General features: G+C 39.8%; 1 protein-coding gene across 1 annotated transcript in view; it reads left to right on the plus strand.

Moving 5' to 3' along the window:
• Positions 1–23,711, plus strand: part of LOC110155442 (latent-transforming growth factor beta-binding protein 2) — an 85,746-nt gene that overhangs the window by 49,155 nt on the left and 12,880 nt on the right. The window contains exons 9-30 of the mRNA XM_055156850.1: positions 926–1,000; positions 4,019–4,141; positions 4,220–4,384; positions 7,219–7,533; positions 8,554–8,573; positions 8,788–8,824; positions 9,313–9,375; positions 10,490–10,615; positions 11,193–11,321; positions 11,519–11,638; positions 14,268–14,387; positions 14,465–14,587; positions 14,679–14,804; positions 14,913–15,038; positions 15,161–15,286; positions 15,369–15,494; positions 15,768–15,893; positions 16,885–17,010; positions 17,684–17,803; positions 17,919–18,044; positions 21,173–21,292; positions 22,397–22,525. Coding sequence (XP_055012825.1) covers positions 926–1,000; positions 4,019–4,141; positions 4,220–4,384; positions 7,219–7,533; positions 8,554–8,573; positions 8,788–8,824; positions 9,313–9,375; positions 10,490–10,615; positions 11,193–11,321; positions 11,519–11,638; positions 14,268–14,387; positions 14,465–14,587; positions 14,679–14,804; positions 14,913–15,038; positions 15,161–15,286; positions 15,369–15,494; positions 15,768–15,893; positions 16,885–17,010; positions 17,684–17,803; positions 17,919–18,044; positions 21,173–21,292; positions 22,397–22,525 — 2,667 coding nt within the window. The remainder of the gene's footprint in view (positions 1–925; positions 1,001–4,018; positions 4,142–4,219; positions 4,385–7,218; positions 7,534–8,553; positions 8,574–8,787; positions 8,825–9,312; positions 9,376–10,489; positions 10,616–11,192; positions 11,322–11,518; positions 11,639–14,267; positions 14,388–14,464; positions 14,588–14,678; positions 14,805–14,912; positions 15,039–15,160; positions 15,287–15,368; positions 15,495–15,767; positions 15,894–16,884; positions 17,011–17,683; positions 17,804–17,918; positions 18,045–21,172; positions 21,293–22,396; positions 22,526–23,711) is intronic.

Raw genomic sequence — 23,711 nt, forward strand, 5'->3', positions numbered from 1 at the left:
TGGGTTAAATGCAAAGGACAAATTTCCCCACGGGGGCAATAAAGTATGCCTTAAGCCTATGTCAAATGAATACTAAAGTAGTAAGAAAATGTTAAAATTTCAAAAGAGCAAGGATCTTGTCATTCAGGTGAAATTGGAATTTAATTTGTTAAATAATTGTTGATAAATAATTGTAATCTCTATCTCTCTGTGTTATGAATGAAACAAATTTCTATAATGCTATATCTACTAGCATATTATTGAAGGCTTACATAATGCAGTTTTTCTCACAGATTCTAGCCACCATTGGATTCTGATTTCCTCTGTGCCATATGAGTGGCAGTGACCCCTGTGCGCAGTAAATGGCGCATTGTAGACTCTGCTGGTGCAGAGTGAATGACGACAGTGATTGTATGGCCGCACAGGGCATTAATAGTTATTTACTGCAGCTCTACACAAGGACACACCTGAAGCTCACATACATTTAGTGCTTTGGAAAAACAGTGTTTCCTGGTGTACTGTGGACACATTAGTTTCTCGTTAGAGGAGATTTATGCTTAAGGTAATGATCAGGGTTAGGCATGTCATGTAGGTTTCCTCCACATATATTTATGATGTAAGCCCTCCCTTCGTGTGTCTCTGGGGTGAGGAGAGAGCTGTAGGTAATATGATTATAGATGACGTCGAGTGTTATCCTTACATTGTGCTGGATGGCAGTGGTGTCTTATAAATGCTTGTTTGATGGGGATCCATTTCCATACACTCAGTCTGGGATCCCCCAGGGCCCAGCTGTGGGTCCCCTTATTTTTCATCTTGCCACAGTGTTCACATCTGTAAGTTATAGTCTAATGCGTCTCCTCTGCTAAAAGTGCAATGCTTTGTGACAAAAAGACATTTGTCTTTGAGAACAATGTGTTTTTACTAGGCTTTCTCTTTCTGTTTGCAGCATACGCAGTGATTGCCAATGGACAAGTGGAATGTTCAAAAGGTTATAAAAGGCTCAATCTCACACACTGTCAAGGTAAGCAATATATTACTGTAAATTTCTCAAACAAATTTTAGCATGTCCCACGCTGTCCCATTCTTTGACATGCACAGCTGTGTTCATTGCACTTGCATGCACTTCCCTTCAATTTTAGTAACAGGATAACTGTTGTCATATAATAAGAATGGTGCTTTTGTTTGGGTATTGGTGCAACACATTTTGTAATGTTTTTTTTATTTTTCTCTGGGAGCAAGAAAGGTTTGTATTATTTTTAAAAACTGCGAACAAGTACACTCTTATTGTCCAACAGTGTCGACGTGCCAACAATTTTATCTTTGTATTATTCATGCTTTTCATTTGATTGTTTCAAGATGTTATCCTTCAACTGCTGTTCCCATAGATCCGAAAGGCATTGCCACAATGTTTACCAGAAAGCTTTAGACTGAAGCCTGTTCCCTAGCTGTTCCATTGATGCGGAAACAATCCAAAAGCTGCTTTGTGCTGGGATTTGATCATTATTATTCAAATGTCTAGCTTGATTGTGGTGTCTACATTGATGCGTTCATAACAGTTCAGAGCTTGTCCCATATTCAAAAACAGGCATTATGTTATTTTCACTGATTGCCATTTGACCCATATGGCCACAGCTACAAGATAAATCTGTCTTTCAAAGTCTAAAACTGCTCCCAGCCTCCTTATCTGCACAAGCTGCTTCTCAGAACTTGTTCATTTGAATTGGCCATTTGTAGCAGAACTTCCTGGATGAAAGTCACAGTTGTGGGTGGTAGGCTGGAGAGTAGAGCAGGGCACATTACTCATAGACCACTTCAAAGAATGAATGTTGGATTTCTTACATAACAAACTTTTGAATCGAGTTAGTAAAAGCTTACAACAAAATCAGCATTCCGGCATCTGGGATTTAGCATATTTTTATATTTGTTCCATGATCAGTTTGGGAATAGTTAAAACAGTGCATTTGTTGTGCAGTGTTAGCTGAAGTCATGTGCACATGTTTAAAAAATAAAACAAGAAACAAAACAAAACAAAAACAATCAAGATGTTACACTTTTAAAACATCCAATTACTTTACTTTACAAATATTTCAAGGAAATTGCATTTTTTATCTTTTTGCTATCATTATAATGTCACAATATAGTAATCATGCAGTAGAGTCAAAAATCAAGAGTGTTATTTCATGGTAAGTGAAACTACCACCTTTTCTGTTATATATTATATTTCTGTTAATACATTTAGCAGAGTCCATAAAGGAATTTGAGACATTAAATGCATGTTATTTTCAACCAAACTGTAGTGAAAAGGATCAAGAAGTAAGGTTATATAAGGTCAAACATTGCAAGTTTAATTGTGCTATGTTCACAAAGCCCTCTCTTGCTGAGAGCGCTCAAGCATACATTCAAAATACATGTTATGATTTATAGCCGTCATGACAGCTTGTCATGGAAGTGAGTTCCAATCCCAGTCATCCCACCAGCAGACTCCCACAACAGCACTAATCTGGGACTCAAGTCGACTGTGGATTAAAGACCCCATGTGATGAGGACTGAGCCTAAACTTGACCTTAACCAAAATGTATGCAGTGTCCATAGTACTTATAGAAGTGGAAAAGTTGGGAGTATGTAATTTTTTTCATTATTATTTATTATTTCTGTATTGAATAAACAGGATAATAAGGGGATTTTGGATGTTATCACAGCATGACAAATAAAAGTTCACTCTGACACTGACTTTCAAAAACAAAAGCATAAAGCCAAGGTTCAGGGATTTTCAAAGTCCTGAGAGCGTGGATTCAACATTGTCTAAATTGGACAAATTGGAAAGTATATGCAGAGTCACCGGTGTTTCAGAAGGAATTATAAACTTTCAATCCCTACTCTGATAGATTTTGGTGTACTTAAAATGACAACAGAATAACTAGTTAATAAAGAGTTTATGATATTAATTGTGAATATATTGAAGTTTCACATCCTGGACCAACTCTGTAAACAACGATAATAAAACACACCCTTCTACTTCTGACGTATGTTCATGGACTGTTGCGATAACATGCACACTAATTTCGTTAGTATTCACAATTAACTGTCATAACTATTTAGGAATAGGGTGTATCTAAGCGTTTTCAGTTCTAATAAAGAACTGTTGACTACATTTTGTTCACTGAAATTGACATGTTTTTTTCTTGGAGACATATTGCACCAATTTAAAATGTATGCAATAAACTTAGAAACAAAGAAACTTCTTATTAAAGCAACACCAGGGTATCTGGGTTCACTGGAGTCTATCTGCCCTTATGCCTTTATAAGATCACTTTTTCCAGGCATGAAGGAAACAACCAAACAAGGGCCGATTAATTACAATTCTGGGGAAATCTGTGGTGGCAAGCCAGTCGGTTCCAGTCGTCAGAGCAATTGGAAAAGACCTAATGATGCTCTCTTTGTTTAACACAGAAGAACAACAAACTTTGCTCGGTCCCCGGTGTGATTGCATGACTAAGAGCCTCAAGAATGTCCCCCTACGCTCCTGGTTGGCATGTTAACTGGGCATGTTTTGGCTTTGCGACTTAGCAGCATTCTCAACTGACCATTAAATAAGGAAAAACATCTTTATAGCTTTAGCTTGATGCTATTTATGAATGTTGTACAGTAAAGATGACGAGGATGCATACCTAACATTTCCACTTGTGTCTTCTGTTTTTTACCTATTTCCACAGATTTGACTGATACATTGCGCACCACTGTTGCCATTGTTTTTGTGCAAGTGTAGCACTTCACTTTTCATCGCCTCCATACAGCTGCATGTTCAGACTAAATGATCTATTGATATGTTCTGTCATCTTTTTAAGTGCAAATAATTTCTGTCTTAAAAATTACATCACATCTGCTGCTCTTATGGAAGACAGACAATACTCCATGTGAAAAATGCGAAAACAATGAATTATATTGATACTTGTTTGAAGCGGTTCAAAGGCAGTTCGGAATGTTTCAAAATATGACTTCATCCTAATTCCTGAATAAAAATGTGCTGCATATTTCACAGACATAAACGAGTGCATGCTCCCTGGGATCTGCAAGAACGCTGAATGTCTTAACACCAAAGGGAGCTACAGGTGCACGTGCAAACCAGGATTCATGCTAGACCCGGCCCGGAGCCACTGCATCTGTAAGTACTGTATCAATGACACTTCATCAAAGGCACTGTTGTGGAGGACCGGTGTGTAACATATACTGTTGTGTGCAGCTGACAAGGCGGTGTCTGACCAAAGGGGAATGTGCTACAGATCACTGTCAACTGGGACGTGCTCTCTGCCTCTGTCTCTGCACATCACAAAGCAGATCTGTTGCTGCAGTCGAGTGGGCAAGGCCTGGGGACATGCCTGCGAGCGCTGTCCTCTGCCCGGATCAGGTATGCTCAGCTAATGCCAGCATTTAAAAGCAGCTTTTTACATTCTTCATCATTAACTGGGCATGCCAGGCAGGGTCATAAAGCAGGGTTGTCCTTGGGTAGGTTTCTTGTTTTTTTCTATTCTGTACAAAGAAATATTCTGTCCTTTTTATGTAATTAGTTATGATTGTTCGTAAAGGATTGATTTTATTGGAAATCATTTTGATTGTGACGAGTTCCAGAGCCAGGTCATGTAGCCAAAAATGTGAATGTGTTTGTATATGACTGGCCAGCCTACTTTTTCAATGTATTCACATGAAAAACATATTCCAGATTTTTGAAAGGAGGGATATGTGGTTTCTTGTTCTTAAACAATGGGTGTGTAAGGAAAAAGTGTAAATCCCTCAGCCGTCCAGGTAGAATCCATGGCAAAGGAGAAATTCAATATGTCAACTGGACAAAAGTTTATTTATGTGTAAGGAATATCCAGTGGAGTGTAACATTCTTTTTGTTGATTTACAGCGCTATCATCAAGACACAAACACACAAACTGCATGTGACTATACTGCATCTCTACCTAAATGTATCTACATTAATACAATAATGTCATAATTGTTATGTGCTACATATGGCCCGGTCTGTTCTGGTTTTCTTTCAATTTCTCTGAGTTGGAACCTGAACTAATGTATTGGAGTTGTCAAAAGTATAAAAAATCCAAACTAGATACTCATATGAGCAGGTATTGATACTACAAAGTCACATTCGCAGGTCAGAAATTATGAACCCATGGACCACAATGGGACCTACCTGGTTGGCTGTGGGATTACACAGATATAAGACGACCTCATGGTAATATAAACAAAAGTATTATGATTTAATGTTGAAAATCACATTCTGTTGTCTAAAGAAAGAGTGTTTTAATTATCATTGTTGTATCAGAATCGGCCTTGAGTATCGAGTCTGTCCCTTGTATTGAACCTGAGTTTGAAATTTTAGTATCGTGACAACACTAGAATGTCCCTAGATGTAGGCATCCTTTCCAATTGTGCACTGATGCAGAAGTCCAGCCCTTGTTCTTTAAAGAAATGAAAGGGTAACCAAAGGGGCACTGTCCTGATTCTTCCAAGGCACGTAAAGCATTTGAACATAACCTAATTTATTTGGACTGGAACGGCACCAGAAACATAACTGTTTTCATATTTTGGAAGCAGCATAACAGTGGGAGTCCATGTTGTGTTATCGCTCCAGCCCTCCGAGAGAGAGCCCAGTAATAGACAACTGCAACAAGAAAAAGCCAAGGCCAAGTGCAACATGGGAAGTAGTTGTCATCTTTTTTCATTCCGATCTAATCTTCAAAGTCGGTAAGAGAAACTTGCTGGTTTTATGGAGTGTCTGTTCTGGCCAGTGATGCTAAGGTCCTGTGATGGTTCAGATATCACACACTTAGACCTCCGCGGTGTAGTCCTGTTCAGTACAGATGCTGCGTACTGACACAGGGCCTCTGATTACACAGTACCGCTGGCTTTCGAACGTCCTGACAAGCAGTTTGAGCCCGGGTCAATGCTGCCAGGAATATTACCTGCGACAGCGTAACAAGAGATCACTGACCCTCATTTTAAATTTTCTCCATTTCCTTGGATGTGGCAGCTGATGGTATATAGCCCCATTTCCCCTTTAACACTTTAAATTCATCATTCAGTAGCCTATCTTGTACGTTTCCTGCATTTACACAAGCATTTACAGGGACCACATATCTGTCATTACCGATATCCTTGCGCCAGACTCCTTTTGGCGCTGAGTTGCGGGTTTCAGGTCAGTGGGAGGACAGGCCGCTTCTTACTTGTAATGGATTCACCATCGCTGAGGTTTGCTGAGCTCCCAGACAAAGAGGTGCAGTCCTGATCCTTTTATCTAGCAAGCCAATCCTCCATTTAACCCCGCGCCCACACTCTTCTGCACTGTAAAGTTCAAAGGTCAAGGCTCCAAAGATTGCCTTACTGGTACAGCAGCTTTTGCTTATTTAACTGTGAAGATCTTTCCAGAATTTGTCGCTGGTGGGTCGTGGTGACAGCTCTCTGGTCTGGCAGCTAAAGCAGGACATGAAACCTAATCTTTACATTCACAGGAAAAAGCATCAAATTCAGCCTGACGGTACTACACAACGGTTTATGCCAGTTTTGTGAACTTTTGGCAGCAATATGAGCCACAGTGTACTGGCAAATGTTCATTTAGCTTCATAGGCAAAAAGGAGAGTTAAGACTTCAAGTATACCTGATCTCAAAAAATCCATTCGCTCCTTTTGTGTTATTCGCCCCCTCTGGATATAGATTGATGTATTAGATTTTATTGATCAGACCAAAGCTAACCATTTACTGTTCACAATAGCTTGTAATATGAATAGATAATAATGTTGTCAAACTTGATTTCAATACTAAGGAAGGATGTAATACGCAATACCAAAGTCAATACCACAATGACTAAAAACCCAAAATAAGAGTTGCTTTATTATTACCATCTGGTCTTATACTAGTTCTGATATAGATCAACAGTAAAACTATTCAGATCCCAATATGATGATACCAGAAAATTGATACCTTATTTTGATATTAGTTTTAGAAACTGGGGATCCATTTTTGACAGCTCTAATGGACAATTATGTAATGATATCTGCATATATCTGCTGTACAAAAATACTTTATTATGTGGGGGATGGCTTTTCACAGATGTTTAACTTCATATTGCTTCATGTTTTTAGTGTTTTTTTTTTCTTCAAATCCAGAACAAGTGTCCCTTCTTCTTGTAACACTATGCTCTTTGTCTCTTGTCTGCACTGTTGTCTGTCTGGCTCCCTGCAGACCACTTTAAGGAAATCTGTCCAGTGGGTCATGGATACACCTACTCGCGCTCCGACGTGCAGATCTCCCTCCGGCAGCTGGACGATGACGAGCTGCAGAACACAGGGCTGTCGTGGGAGGAGGAGAGCCCCACTTACCCCCAAATCCCCTCCTCTTTTGACCCCTCCCTCCCTACTCTGTATCCCAGTCACCCGCATACGCCCCATCGACCGCAGCATCCTGGATACCCCGAGACGCCACATGTACCACAGCAACCAGCCACACCACACCTGCCGTACCCGCCCTTTGTGGATAACACTCCTAAAGAGACTGATGGTGAGTCATATAGCACTAGTAATGTGTGAGTAATGAACGATGCAGCCGCTACAGCTTGGATGTGGCTTCTAGCATCTTTAAAATATAAAATTTGTTGTTTTTTCTTGTTTACTGAGGAAAAATCTGAAATAAGGGAATGAAATGTAGCTTTCTATGAGTGCAATGCACTTGTTTAAGATAGGGTACCAGATTTTCAGACTGTGAAAGGAGGAAGTATGTATTTAAATCCACATGCATGAATATTTAGTGGCGTGTGGGCGTGTACCTGGATCTAGAACTTTTTCAGACAGGGAAGCGAAACTGGGGTGACCCTCCCAAGTACAGGCAATTGCTCTGGTTTCGGTGAACGTAAAATTCTTTATTATTAGCTACAGACAGTGCTCAACGGTCTCATTTTGCCACTAAGTTTGCTGCTTTTACATATACTCTTTGGGAGAAAACGCAATAGAAAAAAGTTGGGTACCCCAGCTTAAGATATACTGTTAAAAAAACCATATGATACATGGCTTATCATAGAAATGAAATGTCCAACATAAACAGGAAGTGTTGTATCTCCATAATATCTGTTGCAGAGTTTCACATACTTCAAGACTTAACCCTGTTATTAAGTGAAACCTGCTGTGTATTAGCTTTATGCACACACTCAAATCCATGTTCCTCATTCATCAGTTTCCCCATAATTTCTCAGATAATATATCTTTCTGATTTAATGCTTAGGAAACACTTTCTTGGCCTGACTTTGAGCATTTGATTTGTTTAAAGAGGGCTTTCATGCAAATATTTAGGTCTTTTTATCCAAAATACTCCGTTTGCATCTCTTATGGCACTTTTCAGTACATCGTAACAATGCAAGTCAGTGGGTGTTCTGCACGCTTTGTTTAAGAAATAAAGACCTCCAATAGAGTGACATGCAGAACCACAAGCTGTCATGTACGTCTAATGTATCTCGTAGTTAAACTTGTTAATATGAACAGAATGTGAGTGTTTACTTGTCAACTCTCTGCATGTCTTTCTTTACAGATGTGGAAATTCTGATCCCGGTGAGTTCTGCTGCTGTCAGACTGGAGGCACACGCGCCTGATATGTTTATCTTTCTGCAATATGCTCTTGCTCTCAGCTGGAGGTTCTGTTTTGATTGCATAACTTATTCAGACCACATTTCACTACATACAAGCATTGGACCAGTAATGACTTACATGACAGAAGCCAGTTCATTAATATGTAATGTAATAGTTTGTATGTACTGTTTTCCAGCCAGCTGTTGTGACTGAGTCACCACTGAAATATCCAGGTATTTCTTTTTTTCTTCACTGATTCACTGCTTAAATCCATTATACAAATACAATACACACTCTGAAATCTTGCAAATGTAAGAAATAATGCAGTATTCATTGTAGAACATGCACAATAAGGCAGATTCTGAGTTATTTTCTATCTATCAACAATCTAATAACAATAGTAGTACAATAGTGTACAACTTAAAGTAGAATTAAAATGGCATTTTGCAACTTTTTCAGAAATTTGATTATTATAGCTTGTTTGCTTCATCCTGACATATTTTATCATTGCTTTAACCCACAATAGTCAAAATATTGACAAACACTGTCTGCACCCCACATGTCCAAACAGTTTATTTTGGTTATCCAACTTTTAGCATGAACCAAAGAACAGATGATGTAAAAATAGCTGTCCGCCCAGTGGAATGGTTAGCATTTTAAGCCACATCCTGCATGTGTTTGTTTGTAGTTTTTGTCTCCACTTACTCATTCCTCTTTATAGACTCAACAATCAACATTCAGAGACCAGATTCAAAGGATGCAACATACTCAGGTCCTTCCTCAGGTAACCAAAAGCTTAAATACACATACAAGTGCCGTAGTGGCAGGCCACATAAAGACTTCATCCTTTCTATTTTTGGAATATTTCATAAGACATTTTTGCAGGATTACCCAGAGTTTAACTAGGAAGGTCTTGTGTTGTGCTTGTATTTGACCCCATTTCTGTACGCCAGTTTGGCCTTCAAATGCTTCTCAGAGGGTGAGAAACAAAGATCTAGTGTGCCTTTTGGACAAAGATACTGTCCAGTGTAAGCCAAACCCAGAGATCAAGTGTGAACAACTGCAGCTATGGGACTTTTAGAGTTTGTCAACTTCATTTGACTCAACAAAAGCTTTGCAGATCATAATACATATAATTGGCATTAAAATTGTTTTAGCAGCTTAGTAAATTTGATTTAGAAAACCATGGAAGGAATTGTTATTTTTTGGCTCATCGGTAGTATTCTCATGAATTTTTCAGTCGCATACTGTTTCAAATGGCGAAGCAACTGAGGGTTAAGTGACCTAGTACAGCCAATCCACTCTCATCCCAGTTCGTGATATAGTGATGTGCCAAACTCTTTCCTCTGCTCTAGTGATCAGTAACATTTAAATACAATTTAGAGTTATTAGAACATTATCAAGGACATCTTTATTTTATCTTTTAAAAAATAAAGTGAGTGGAGTTTAATTAAGAATTTTCAGATTCAGTTGTTTAAAACATACACTTTGATAAATCTGTTGGTGTTCCTTTAGTGATTATGTTCTCTGATCAGGATTTCTAGTTAATATTTTTTTCCACTGTGGAGCACAAGAGCACAGTAAATGTCTCTAGTAGCATAGACCATTTGGATTGAAAAGACTGGAACACCACCAGTGTCAGGCTCAACTGTGCATGACATTTTTGTCACCATCCCAGTAAAGCTCTCCTTTGCACCTGTTAGAACATTACTGTCCCGTAAACCTGCCTTTATCCAAAACTATGGTTATAAAACAGCAAGACGCTCTCTCAACATATGCTGAAGGAATGCTTCTTTTATTATTTTTTTTCTCCCCTAAAATTATGTAACTCTTGGTCAAAGGTTTTGTCCTCTGCCCTAAATATTTATTTTAGTGGGAATTGTGTGGTTCTTTTGCAGATGTTGACAAGTGTGCCACCACCCCTAACATTTGTGGTCATGGGAGATGTATCCCCGTGCAGACTGGCTACACCTGCGACTGCAACCCCGGTTTTAAACTCAGTGCTCTGCAGACCAACTGTATTGGTAAGCAACAAGGGAAAAGTACATAAAGACACAGACAAGCCGACACCAAAGGTTCTGTCTTTCATCATGTCAATGGCAAGTCGACAAAGCCGTTCAAATATTCAAGACCCGCAAGAAATACAAGTGAGCCAAAGTGGAAAGGATCTGTTTGTTTATGTTGACCTGTGCTGTGATGACTGCCAACAGTTTACAGCGTCCAAAGAGCTGATGCTTTTCCTCATGGAGAAGGTCTTGTCCTCTGCTCAGGGAGTCACTGGGCTCTGGTCCCTGTTTGAGAAATGCACGTACAGTACAAAGGCGGGGTTTGGAAAGTGATCGCTCTCTGCTGGAGAACTGTGACTAACTCTAATAACTTCGTCCATTCATGCTGTTTGTTTTTTTCAGCCTTGTTTTTTTGATCCTCAGAGGAAATGTTTTTGTTTAAATCAAAATTAGATGTTTTGTGGTTTTTTTGGGGGGAATTGTGTTGTTAATAGAGTGGAGGAAAGACACTGCAGATATTTCAAAAAGTCCAGAATTCTATGCTTCTTTAAAGCTTTTATTGATATTTCAAAACTCAAATAATTGTGTTGTGCAGATGTGAATGAATGTGATGAGGACCCATGTGAGGGAAAAGGCCGCTGCATCAACAGCTTTGGCTCTTACACCTGCCACTGTTACAGTGGCTACAGTCAAGTGATCACGCAGAACAGGAAGTACTGTCAAGGTGAGGCTCAGCACACACCTGCCACACATTATTAGGTTTCCAATGGGTGAAAGCCTCCTGCAGCTTTGTCCATTAGGGTACCGAAGGTTTATGTCTGTCAGCGCTATTCCTTCAAAAAGTAGCTTGTTGTAATTAATGCTTGTGAACTGAATAGTCACTTTCTTTTCCTTTCTCCCTGATTTTCATTACACTGGCAGACATTAATGAGTGCAACGTGCCCAATAAGTGTCAGAATGGCAAATGTGTCAACTCTGAAGGATCTTACACTTGTGAGTGCAACACTGGATATGCCAAATCCTGGAGAGGCCATTGTGAAGGTAACTACTATCCATGCAGAGGCTTTCTCTCACAAAATGCACTGACAGATGACAGATGACTAAAATACACTGGAATAGATCATGTCTGCTGTATGTTTATCACCACCATTTCATTCATATAAACTTTTTCTCGCCACCCAAAATAGTTGTTGAAAAACATAGTTTGGTCTTTATTAGCTAATCTAATTGATATGATTTTAAGTCTCTTAGGATAAATGCGTATCTCTTTGCCTGAGCAGATGTGGATGAGTGCAGAGACTCCAGCTCTTGTCCTCACGGTTTATATGTCAACACTGTGGGCTCCTTCCTGTGCCAAGCCTGTGGCCCCGGGTTTAGGCCGCTCCATGACAGATGTGTGGGTTAGACAACACCACTATTTGAACAGCACAGCTTAATGTACCAGTGCATCTGAGGCAAAACCCATGTACCACAGCTTGGAAATATGCTGGGTTTCCCTTTTTTATCCTAAAAGCTTCCGGATTTTGGTAACACTTACGTCCACCAAACTACTTATGTTGGTTGGCATGAAAAAAAAAAGTCCTTAGCAACATTGCAAACACACAAGCTGTTAACGATGTGCCGACATCCCATGATGCAGAGCAGTTCTGCTACTACCACAAAATAAATGAGCTTACACCTTTTATTGAAAAGGCCCACTGTCTGAGGAGATGTTTAAAATGAATACAAAATAAATTGTTTTACGCTTCAAAAGGCCTAACTAATGTTTAATGTCTTATGTGTGGGTCGACTAAACCACAGTGATGATTGGTACATTGTGCATGGTCAGGCTGAGCTCAGACCTCCGCCCTTTCACTCGTTCACTGTTTCCATGTACTCCTCTTTTTATATAACTTTTTTTATCTGCTCCTTTTTCCAGTAGCCTTCCTATTATTGTTAGAACACATAAATCCTGTTATTCTTGATTTCCCAGTTTTAGGATCGCGGCTTTGTTTTTAATACCTTAACATGGGAGAGTCCAAATATTGTTTCTCGACTGATGCATATTTCTGCTTGAGAGCTGTAGCCAATGATTATGGTAATACTGTGCCTGTGCTAGAGCAACTGGTACTTGTTGGTCAACATGCAAAATGATTCCACTCAACATGACATGGTTTAATAAATTATGACTTAACATCCAGAGGAGTAAAATAGCATGTGCTTTAATGTAACACACCTATAGTTACATAATACCTTGAATCGTGTTACTGCCATATCCCCTCTCTGACCTTGAGCGCTGCTAATTTGTTTGGAAACCTTAGCTCCAGTGCTGAATTTTCTGGAGATGCGAACAGGCTACGACTCGGAGAATGCAGGAATGATGGAAAATCTGGTCATCGGCTTCAGCAGAGCTACTGGTTTTTAGAAGTCGTTGCTAAGTGGGCCTGACGCTGATTGAAACACATCATTGGCGCTCTCTTCTATTTTCGGTGGTCCCATGAATTTGTTGCTTCCAGAGAAAATACCACCTTGGCAAGTTTAGTTTTCACAAATCCTCTTGTGTTATTCCTTCCACTGAAAATGTCTTTAAATAGTCAAACAGAGGAACCAGGCTAAATCAGGGAAGCCAATGGAAGGTAAATGTTTTTCCTCAGCAGCCCAAAGACCTACCCTATAGTATACGTCTGGCACAGTGGGAGTCACATTAAACAGTAGGAGCTGGCTTCCAGGATCTGTCTCAGTCAATTGACAGCAGCACAGTGGTTAGGGGCGAATTGAGCAAATCAGGGATAAGCCTAATTGCTGGTGTGATAGAAAAAACAGCTCTATTGCCTTGCCGGGGCTTATCATAGAGGACTTAGTGATGCTGTGTGATTGCAGAAAACCAAACGTCAAGCCGCACTGACAGAGCCCTGGCAGTACCTGCACAAGGCCACACAAAACCCTCTGTGTCTTTATCAGGCTGTCACTGTTGACTAATGAGACTGTAATTGATATGCTCACTACCAGGTGAACCAGAAGAAAAAAACATAATTAGTATTTTATTTACTTAATTTAGCCTTATCCAAGCTATGTTTAGAAATAACAGTTGTTTTCTCTGTTTTCCAGTACTTCAATTCCCTATGCTATTTCCACATCTTTAACATACCATGTTCCTCCTATTTTATAATGTCTCTATTTCTTCATACCTTCAGTTCACATTATTAACATAATTTGATTTTCCTTTCATTCCTTCTCCACACCTTCACCTGAGCTATAAAACTGTTAACACTCCAATAGATTCCACTATAAAACATAGTTTCAGCACAAGTTTATTGGCGACATAATTCCACAGTCAAAGGTTTGACTCATAGACTGGAAAAGACATAATGATCTGCTGATGTAACCTAATGACTGCTGTTACTCACTAATTAGGCTCCAGTCATTTGTACTGCGAAGTGCCACTATACATATCTGTGTACACTGTTTTCTTTCCTGTTAGGGTTTCCTGTAACAATGGATTCATGTTCCTACTGGGGCTATAAACTTAAGATTCTGTTATTCCAAAAAGCCTAGTTTAAACACACCTCCTGTGGTATGAGTTCATGTACCTAGATCTGAATGCACTTCTGATGTCTTTTCCCCAGTACTGTATCCACGCCAGGACAGTAGGATGTAGTTTTATTTATAGTTCTCTGACCTTTGTTCACAGATGTAAACGAGTGTCTGAACCAAACTGCCTGCAGCAATGGAAGGTGTGTCAATACAGAGGGCTCCTATAGGTGCAACTGTTTCCTAGGATACAAACTGTCATCAGACAACACCTGCCAAGGTAACTTTCAATATTATTTTTATGTTTGAACAAAAGGTTTATGGTACCACTGCGGATTCCCTTTATCTTCTGTGCAGATGTGGATGAGTGTGTGCGTCCAGGAGTGTGTCTCTATGGACGCTGCTCCAATCTGGATGGAAGCTACAAGTGCAGCTGTAACCATGGTTACAAAGTCACATCTGACGGCAAAGCCTGTGAAGGTCTGCTTAGAATTATCAACAGCTTTGGACTGCCATCTATTATTCAGTGTTTATGACGACATCATCATGTCAACTAATCATTTTTGTTCAGACATCAACGAGTGTGCAGCCGGTAATGCATGCCCCGCAGGAATCTGTCTCAACACCGTGGGATCCTTCACCTGTCAGAAGTGCAGGCCTGGCTTTGGACCGTCTGTGGGTGGACTCAGATGTGAAGGTATGAAATTCTCTCTAATGATTTACACAAACTCAACTTTACACAAACTCTGGAATGAACCAATAATTACTCCGTGCAGCTTCGATGAAAAGTGATCTTTGTTTCCAGATGTGGATGAATGTGCCCAGGGAGATGTGTGTCAGGGTGGGATTTGTGCTAACACTGAGGGGTCCTACACCTGCACCAGGTGCAAAGCCGGCTATAGAGTTTCCTCAGACCGCAAGAGATGTGAAGGTAACTAACAAGTCCAGCTCTTGTCATTTGTCTGTAATTAGTGCCCTGATGTCATCAGAACTGACTGAATCATAGTTCACTGCCTACTGCTCGTAATGTGTGTGAACTTTGTTGTGGCTCAGATATTGATGAGTGCCAGTCTCTGTCTACTTGTGCCAATGGGATCTGTCTGAACACGGAGGGCTCTTATACCTGTGAGAACTGCCCCTCAGGCTACACAGTGTCCTATGATGGAGAGCTGTGTGAAGGTGGGCTTCCTCACAACATGACTGATGTAGACCTGTGTGTTTTTGTCTATTACTCACTGTGTTTACTATGATTTACTTTCAGATATTGATGAGTGCAGACTTCCTCTGACATGCCCACAGGGCACATGTACAAATACTGATGGCTCCTTCACCTGTCTACAGTGTCAGCCAGGGTTCAGAGTCTCTGATGATGGTTTACAGTGTGATGGTGAGCAGACACATTGCCACAAACATTTACTTTTTCGCTCAAAACAACAAATCATTTATTAATTCAGTTACTGAGAATGCTTCAGTTTGTTTAAAAATACCCAAGTGCTCAGACATCACATCATAGCTGGATTTCACCATCTGTGGTGCAGCATTCCTCAGCAAATACACTGAAATACTAATTATCAGATGTCATGCTGTAGCGTTGACATACATCCAAAATGTCTTTGTCATTTCCAGTACAACTAATGTATCTATGCATGTTCTTTTCCAGATGTAGATGAATGTTTGGTGGGTAATGTGTGCCCAGGCCAGCAGTGCCTCAATACTCCAGGAGGATACACGTGCAGAAGCTGTGGAGTGGGACTACAGCTGTCCAGTGATGGTTACACTTGTGAAGGTACAACAAATTTATTAGCTGTATCAGGCAATATAGGTAAAAAAAGACATGTTTCATCAGTAGCTTCAGGTAATAGGTAATAAAACCTTTTTTTCTTGTATTGTGTAATATATAGTAGGTACAATATATGTAATATATATATAATACATACAATAAGTACAAATAACTAGAATTTTTTTTGTTTTTGTTCTTGTTTACATAATAAATGTATTGTAGCCATATTCAGCTATACTGAAGTGAACATAAATAGTCTCAGTACATGATTACAGAAAATCTTTATGGTGCTGTGTAATTTGTAATGACATGATTCATGAGACATATGCATTGAAACGGCTGTTTCGATGGATCCAGGAGGTTGGATCTGTCATGACTTCATGGGAAGAAGAAAAGGGAATGATTATTTAAATAGGCTCAGTAAGTCATATACACCACACTGTTGTTTTAAATGAAAGAGTGGATGGAGCACAAGAGAAGATCCCCCACAGATATGTGTCCGAACGCTGGGAAAGAATTTGGATAACACAAGCTAATGCCGGCCTCTGATAGGATTTTAATGAAGGTGTCCGATGCCATGGAAAATATTAACGCTTTAATTTGAAATGAAGTCAACCACTCCCATGGTGTCCATGTTCCTGATCTTGCTCCTCTCACTCAAAAGCAGAACAGAGCTGTCTCAACAATTTAACAATAGCCCACACTCTATTCGGCTTAAGAAACGCAATCTCCACAGACCCACAAAGAATGTCCAGTGATCACATCGCAGGGAGGCAATGACTGTTTGTAGATTCAGCGATTATATGGCACCTGCTTGCCTTTTTGGACCTGATGGCCCTTCTGCATACTTATCTTTCCACCCTTTTTAATAAAACACTGTCAGTGCAATCCAATAAGGGCTTTTCTAATTATACATGTTAGTCCCAATGCCGTTTGCTTAACAGATAACTTTTGAGCTAAGACTAAAATAATAAACTTAAAATTTTCTTTATTGCAGACATCAATGAATGCCTCACCCCAGGAGTCTGTCCGATGGGTGTTTGTACCAATACAGAGGGCTCTTTCTCCTGCATGACTTGTGACTCTGGCTACACTGTGGCACTCAATGGCATCTCATGTGAAGGTACGGAATATGGACTTTTTTCATCACCCTAAGACTTAAAATGGTATTATGTGTAATCATTTTCTTAGTCATAGGCTGACACAACAGTGGGCCTGACATAGTAAAGTGAGCTCAGGCCATTCCTTAAGCTTTGGCTTTCACTGTGGTCCACATTTATCACATTCTTGACAACTATTTGTGTGGCAAAGAAATATTACCCATTTTGTTTTTCTTGTTGGTCTAGGTGCCAGCATTAATCGATTTTTAAACACTTGTGTCTGTTTTCCAAGCTATATTAGCTTACATGTTGTCTCTTTTTTTTTTGCTTTAACTGAGCAAATTGGTGGTTTTCAGATGTTAGAATGTGATGATGCCACACTCAGATTGGGGCAAGAGACAGTTTTTCCTGTTGGCAACATTGTATTTTGTCCTGAAATATTTTAAAGTTAAATTCACAATGTTGAACCTGATAATTTCTATTAGTGACTAGACCCACAAACGTCATGTATTACAACAGAATTCCAAATTTTAACAATATTAATTTAAAAAATATTCATTTTAGTAATGTATGCCAACCATCAGTAGCTGGTTTCAAGTCAAGCTTACACAATTCAACCTCTAAATCAGGTTAATGATCAGCGTTGCATTTAAGCAGTCAAACATGTACATCAAATAATTTCCTCTTTTTGTTTAGATGTGAATGAGTGTGATGACCCTCAAATGTGCAGTGGAGGTCACTGTACCAACACCATTGGCTCCTTCAGCTGCTCCTGTCCCAGTGGCTCAGAGCTAGTGTTCGGGACATCATGCCAAGGTAAAAACACTTAATCCTGTCCAGACACCCACCAAGACTCACAAAACTCAACAGTGGTGACCTGCTTCCTGGCAATGACCTCATGTTGGCAGCTGTGTGCTTCTCTGTGTCCCAGATATCGATGAGTGTTCACGGATCATTGGGTTGTGTGGAGAGGGGCGCTGTCAGAACACGCCCGGGTCCTACGTCTGCCTGTGTCCTGATGGATATACCACCGTGGACGGCAGAAGCGGCTGCCAGGGTAAAGTATAATAATACCACACAGCACCCGGAACGGCGATGCCAGTAGAAAAACATCATTTAAATAATTTTTGTATTTGCTGTAATTGGATGAGGCAAGCCTGTGAGTGAGAGATACTTCTATAAATGTAATGTATTTGGGTAATGGTACAAATAGACAGGAAATGAGAAGCCTGGAATGATGCTGGTTAAGTTCTCCAGTCAAGCGTCACATTATGAAGTCAATAACACAGATTATCTCTTCATCATAGCACCTGCTAGCGGGTGGAATATAGTGGTAGGATTTCAGTTTAACAAAGACCAATTGTTAGAGCTAAGCCACTATTTATTTCCAAAATTGCAGCTCTGAGGTCTTGTTTTCCAGCCTAACAATTTCAAGTGGATGTCCTTATAAACTTGAACATGCCGTACAGTTGTTTATTCTTTATACAGTACCCACATTTTTTATTTGACATCTCAGAAGTTTGAGAGGAAAATTTGCAATTAGACCTATCCTCGAGCAAAGACACGCAATCTTACTGCATCTCTTAAACATTAACACTGTATTTTTAATATTTTTATTCAAACGTACCCCAACCTCATGAAAATACAAATGACATCATACTATAACAAATGTCATGGTAGTCATAATAATACCAACCGTGGCAGGGCTTGTTGACGTTCACCATGCAAGAATCACGCACACGTCTCTCTGTCCATCCAGGTTTTCAGTGCTCCGTGTCACCTTTGACCCCTGGCAGGAGCGCCCAGCCTTTCTGTGTAATGGTCCATGTCCTAATCCACTGTCTCATCTCACTCTCCCTCAGTTTGATGTTATTCCAGCCGCACCCTGTGACCCAATAGTCATAGCTCCATAAAAAGTCTCGTCATGTATAAAAGCATTTTCCCCAAAGAAGCCAGGGCATTTTCTGTCAAAATATATGAAACAAGTGAGCTAAGATGTCAGGACCTCATCTGTGTGTTTTTCTTCTGGTGTGTCTTGTAAGAGGTGAACAGAGTAGTTTGTCACGATACATAAGGAATAGACTCGATACTCAATACTCATGCCGATACCACAATGATAATATAAAAAAAACACTCTTCTCTCTCTCTCTCTTAGAGTGTGATTGGCAGCATTAAATAATAGTACTTTCTTTTGTATTACCATGTGAATCTTACATCTGTGTAATCCCTAGGGATGTAACAACAGCCAAAATATTGTGACATCGTATCGTCAAAGTTCTCACAATAATATCGTGGACTATCACAGTATATGAAATGACAAATCTCTTTGCTTAAATTGAGAGTTATGGACAAGACAGAGGGAAGCTACATAGACCATGATCCTTTGCTCTATTTCCATGTAGACTACATGAAGAAATAACAGTTCTAAGCACATTTAAGTCTTAGTTCTTTGGATTAAGTCTTGGATTAAGTCTTGTCGAGGCATTTTAAGAGAAAAAAGTAGCATATGAAGAGTTTTGTTAGCCTCCACAAAATATCACAATAAAAATCGCACCATGAGATATATATCATGAAAACCAAGATATTTGGATATTGTTACATCCCTAATCGTGAGCCTCCCCACCATATCATGAGTTTCCCATGATAACGCAATAAATATTGTACCATGAGGTTCATACCGTGAAGATATCATGAGACTTGGATATCGTTACACCCGTAGTAATCCCTAAGTGGTCCAGGTATGTTCCATAGTGGTCCATGTGTGTATACTTGTCAATGGGGTGTTATACTACTTACTCAAAAGACTGTCTAGTTTCGATTAGTTTTAGTATAGATTAGAATCAGATTTTCAATACTTTTGACAGGCCTAGAACAGAGACAATGACAAAATGTTTCACTGCTCACTCCATGATGTGATGTTAAGCAGATTCCAAGCCTTTGTTGCAATGGCACTGTAACAGGTGACAGACTAAGGGCACTGTTTGCTCTGCAGTGTAGGACCTGAAGCTGCAGTTAGCCTCTCTAGTGTGCCCAGGCTGCATCAGGTACTCTGGCCAGCTGCCATTACAAATACAGACCGCTAATTATCCTATAAATCAACATTTGTCACACATTTTCTTGCAGTCTGCCATTGTGTCTGCTTCTCTGACACAAGAAAAGCCAGATCCCTTTTACATGGGTACAAGGGCATGTGAGTTTACTCTGGTGACAGTCCTGTGAGATAAAAAACAGCCTGCTACAAAGTACATTAAATATTTTTGTATACATTTAAAAATACTTTAAAGTAACATTTTGCAAGGATTTGTTTTTTTTACTGTATTCGTTAAAGGTCCTATATTACACCAAATTGACTCTTAAAAGATTTAAGCTACGGGGGAATGGGAATGTTGTTACCTCATCAAAAACATACCTGCAGTTGTGTTTTGTTTCATTCACGCATGTTGGAGTAACCCCTTATTATTACTCTGTCTACATCTCCCAAGCCCAAAGTTAATAGCTACCTTTTACCTTATGCTTTGTACATATTGGAAATTTCAGGTCTGGACTCATCCATATGATTCCGGTGAAGGCATATGGACCTTAAAAAGTACTCCTTAGTTTGTGACATTTCTTAAAACTGTAAAATAAAATAAAAAGTTATAAAGTCAGTCATTTTGAAGATCCAAAACCATCCTCTCACAGCATATTTATGTGTTTACTTATTGTTTGGAGTCATTTTTTTCTCTCTATGTTTCTACAAATGTTTGTCTATCTTTCTGTCTCCCAAAGATTCCAATTATCACAATCTGGAAAAGGAAGACAGGCTTTTCCTCTGCAATAATTTTTCCCTTACCTTTCAGCCATGGTCCAAGTACCTAACAAGCTTACATGTTGTAATGCTGCAATTATCCACAAGTAATTCACGGCTAATCAAGCATGTAGCATTCATTATTATATTTTACCATTCAAACGGAATGCTCTAATCCTGGGAAGCTGACGTACATACATTTTCCCTTTTTTGCTTCCTGTTTGTCAGTATACCATTAAATGCTTCAATTGGCCAGTGCGTCTTGTGTGCATGATTACCCATATTTACTGTTCCCCGTAGACTTAACAGATGCATCAAAATATACGGAGGTATTTAGTGATAATTAATATGTCTTAATCTCCCTTCCAATTATCTTTCCGCTTTTGTTTTTCTTACAGATGTGGACGAGTGCATTAAGGACGTGTGCATGAGGGGCCAGTGCCTCAACACCGTTGGTTCCTATTTGTGTTTGTGCAAAGCGGGATTCAAGTTCAACTCTGAGACAGCCGATTGTGAAGGTATAACAAGATATAACCTCTCCAGTGACATGTCTTTATATAATCATTTACCGCAAATACTGCTCTTGAGATTTCCACTTGTCAACTTTTACACTTTGATCGTCACGCTACATTTAGATTTGGTTGCTCATGATTGATTGTGCATTGCCTATGAGAGCTGTTGTCCAGCACAGGAGGTGTGCTGATCTGGTCTCCCAAAGGTGCTCTGAATGACCCCTTTGTGAGCAGGAGGTGTTGGGGTTTGTTCAGAGTCTCCCTTTGATTTCCTTTGCAGGTGCTGGGATTGCTGTCATAATATTGTTCTTGGTCATTTGTGTCGCTCACTGAAATTACAGAGAACTGTTATAACACAGGACTCCAGAGTGACTGTCGAGAACAAGTGTTGACTAGGCTGCAAAACGTTACGAAAATAAAACAAGAATAGCAGTATTTACGTTACATATTGTGTTTGACATCCCGTAATAATTATTTCACTCATCAGTTAATATTTTACCAAACATAGACAAATGATAGGGACTGTATGCTGTTGTATAGTTTATTATATAGATACATTTAGCCACATCAGCTACAGATAAATAAAGGGTGAGATTTTTTTGTAGAGCATAGACACTAGCGGTAAGAGGAGATAGAGAGGCTGTGGTGGCTGATAGGTCTGCTGCTGCGTTTGAGATGAAGCAAAGGGGAACTGCAGATGATGAGTGCATTTATAGAAAAGGCTTGAGAAGAAAGGATTGTGATTGACTGATTGTAACTTCCAGGAGGTTGGAGAGAAGGAAATTAAGTATTTTTAGTTGGATGTATATTTAGGCTGAGTTCTTTTCTCAAATAGAAAACATTTTGTTCCACCTTGTGATGTCATGTGGTAATACAGGAAGCGTCTACAGTGTTTTTAAATCCTATACACCTTCACTAGAATCATTTGGATAATTTCAGCTCTGGAATTGCCAATCATTTCTAAACAGAAGATAAAACTTAAGCTGTTAACATTGAAAACTAGAGCTTTATGCCATCATAAGGCAGAACAGAGCATTTTGAGCTTTAGAGATGTAACACAAAACTAGTGTGGATGTCAAAAATGTCCTAACCCTCACTTCTTTCCCACAGATCAAAATGAGTGCACTGATTTTGGAAGTTCCCCTTGTGGTACTTGGCGCTGTGAGAACACAATAGGATCCTACCGGTGCTTCCAGACCTGCCAGCCTGGTGTGAACAGGGATGATGCCACAGACTGCGGTGAGGGGTTTCTTACTATTATGAGTATTTCAGGTAAGATGTCTGGGAAATTATGCAGTTTTTATGCTCATTTGATATCACACAAAACACAACACCATTGTTCCAAACCAGGAAGCTTATCAGAAGTATAAGAGAGAGTGTAAGCACAGACCAAACCAGTGTTCAGTGTGTTGTAAATGCTATCCTTTAATATTTATTTGAATTCATTATCACTGTACCTGATTTAATTATAGATAAAGTGTGTTAGTCCAAATTCCTACTTTGCGTTCCTTCCTCACAATCAGTTTGGCACAAAAACCATATCAAAAGCACACAGGGAACCACGGGGGAGACACGCAGAAGTGGCCGTGAAATGAGAGCACTTTACTGAGTGAATTGCACCGTCATCTGGAGCCATGTGAGAGGCCTGTGCTGATAACCAAAGTTACATCAATTTTTCTGCCAACACAAAGAGCTTCTGGCAGAGACACGATCTGTAACATGATCAGCACCGCGTCAAGCCAGTGGAGAAGGTCCCTTAACTCCCTGTATCCTTAAGGAGCTGTCCAGTCACCTGTGTGCAGGGATTATACATCTGGAACGACCACATGCCAAAAACAACAACAGCTACATCTCCACTGTGTTCTGAATGCGTTTATTGGCTGAATTAAACACCTAGGGTTTCCAATATGTAATAGTTTATTGCTCAATGATCGCTCTTGTTTTGCCTTGCTTGGCTGTGTTGTTCTTACCATAAACCCAGGACAGAGCAGTTTATGGGTACTATGGGAGATAAGCAGCAAATGCAAATATTTGACTCACATTATTCTTTGTCCAAAAAGTCATGGACTGATCGGCTAAAAGGGAAAGGATGACCGTTCTCATCATGGTGTGTTGGACAGCACATGGTCGCTTGAGTTTGGGGGTGGCTTTGTGTTCCTGCATGACTCCTCTGGCTTTGGACCCTTTTATGAGACAGTCCACATGACGGGAGCCTCCACCAGCAACAAACCCACCCTGTGCTGACCTCAGCCCAGTGTGGCCCACTCCTCACCGCTTTTATGATGCTGTCTGTCTGGCACCAGGGTCTGCAGTCTGATAAGAACCAGCTGGTCGCCTCCTCCTCTTTTTATAGTAACATATGATATAAGGCTGAACATCTCACAATACACAATGACTATGTTGAATATTGTGGTAGCAATATGAC

Source organism: Boleophthalmus pectinirostris, unplaced genomic scaffold (genome assembly GCF_026225935.1).
Source record: "Boleophthalmus pectinirostris isolate CB_2022bp ecotype Guang Dong unplaced genomic scaffold, ASM2622593v1 HiC_scaffold_10, whole genome shotgun sequence".
Taxonomy (NCBI): domain Eukaryota; kingdom Metazoa; phylum Chordata; class Actinopteri; order Gobiiformes; family Gobiidae; genus Boleophthalmus; species Boleophthalmus pectinirostris.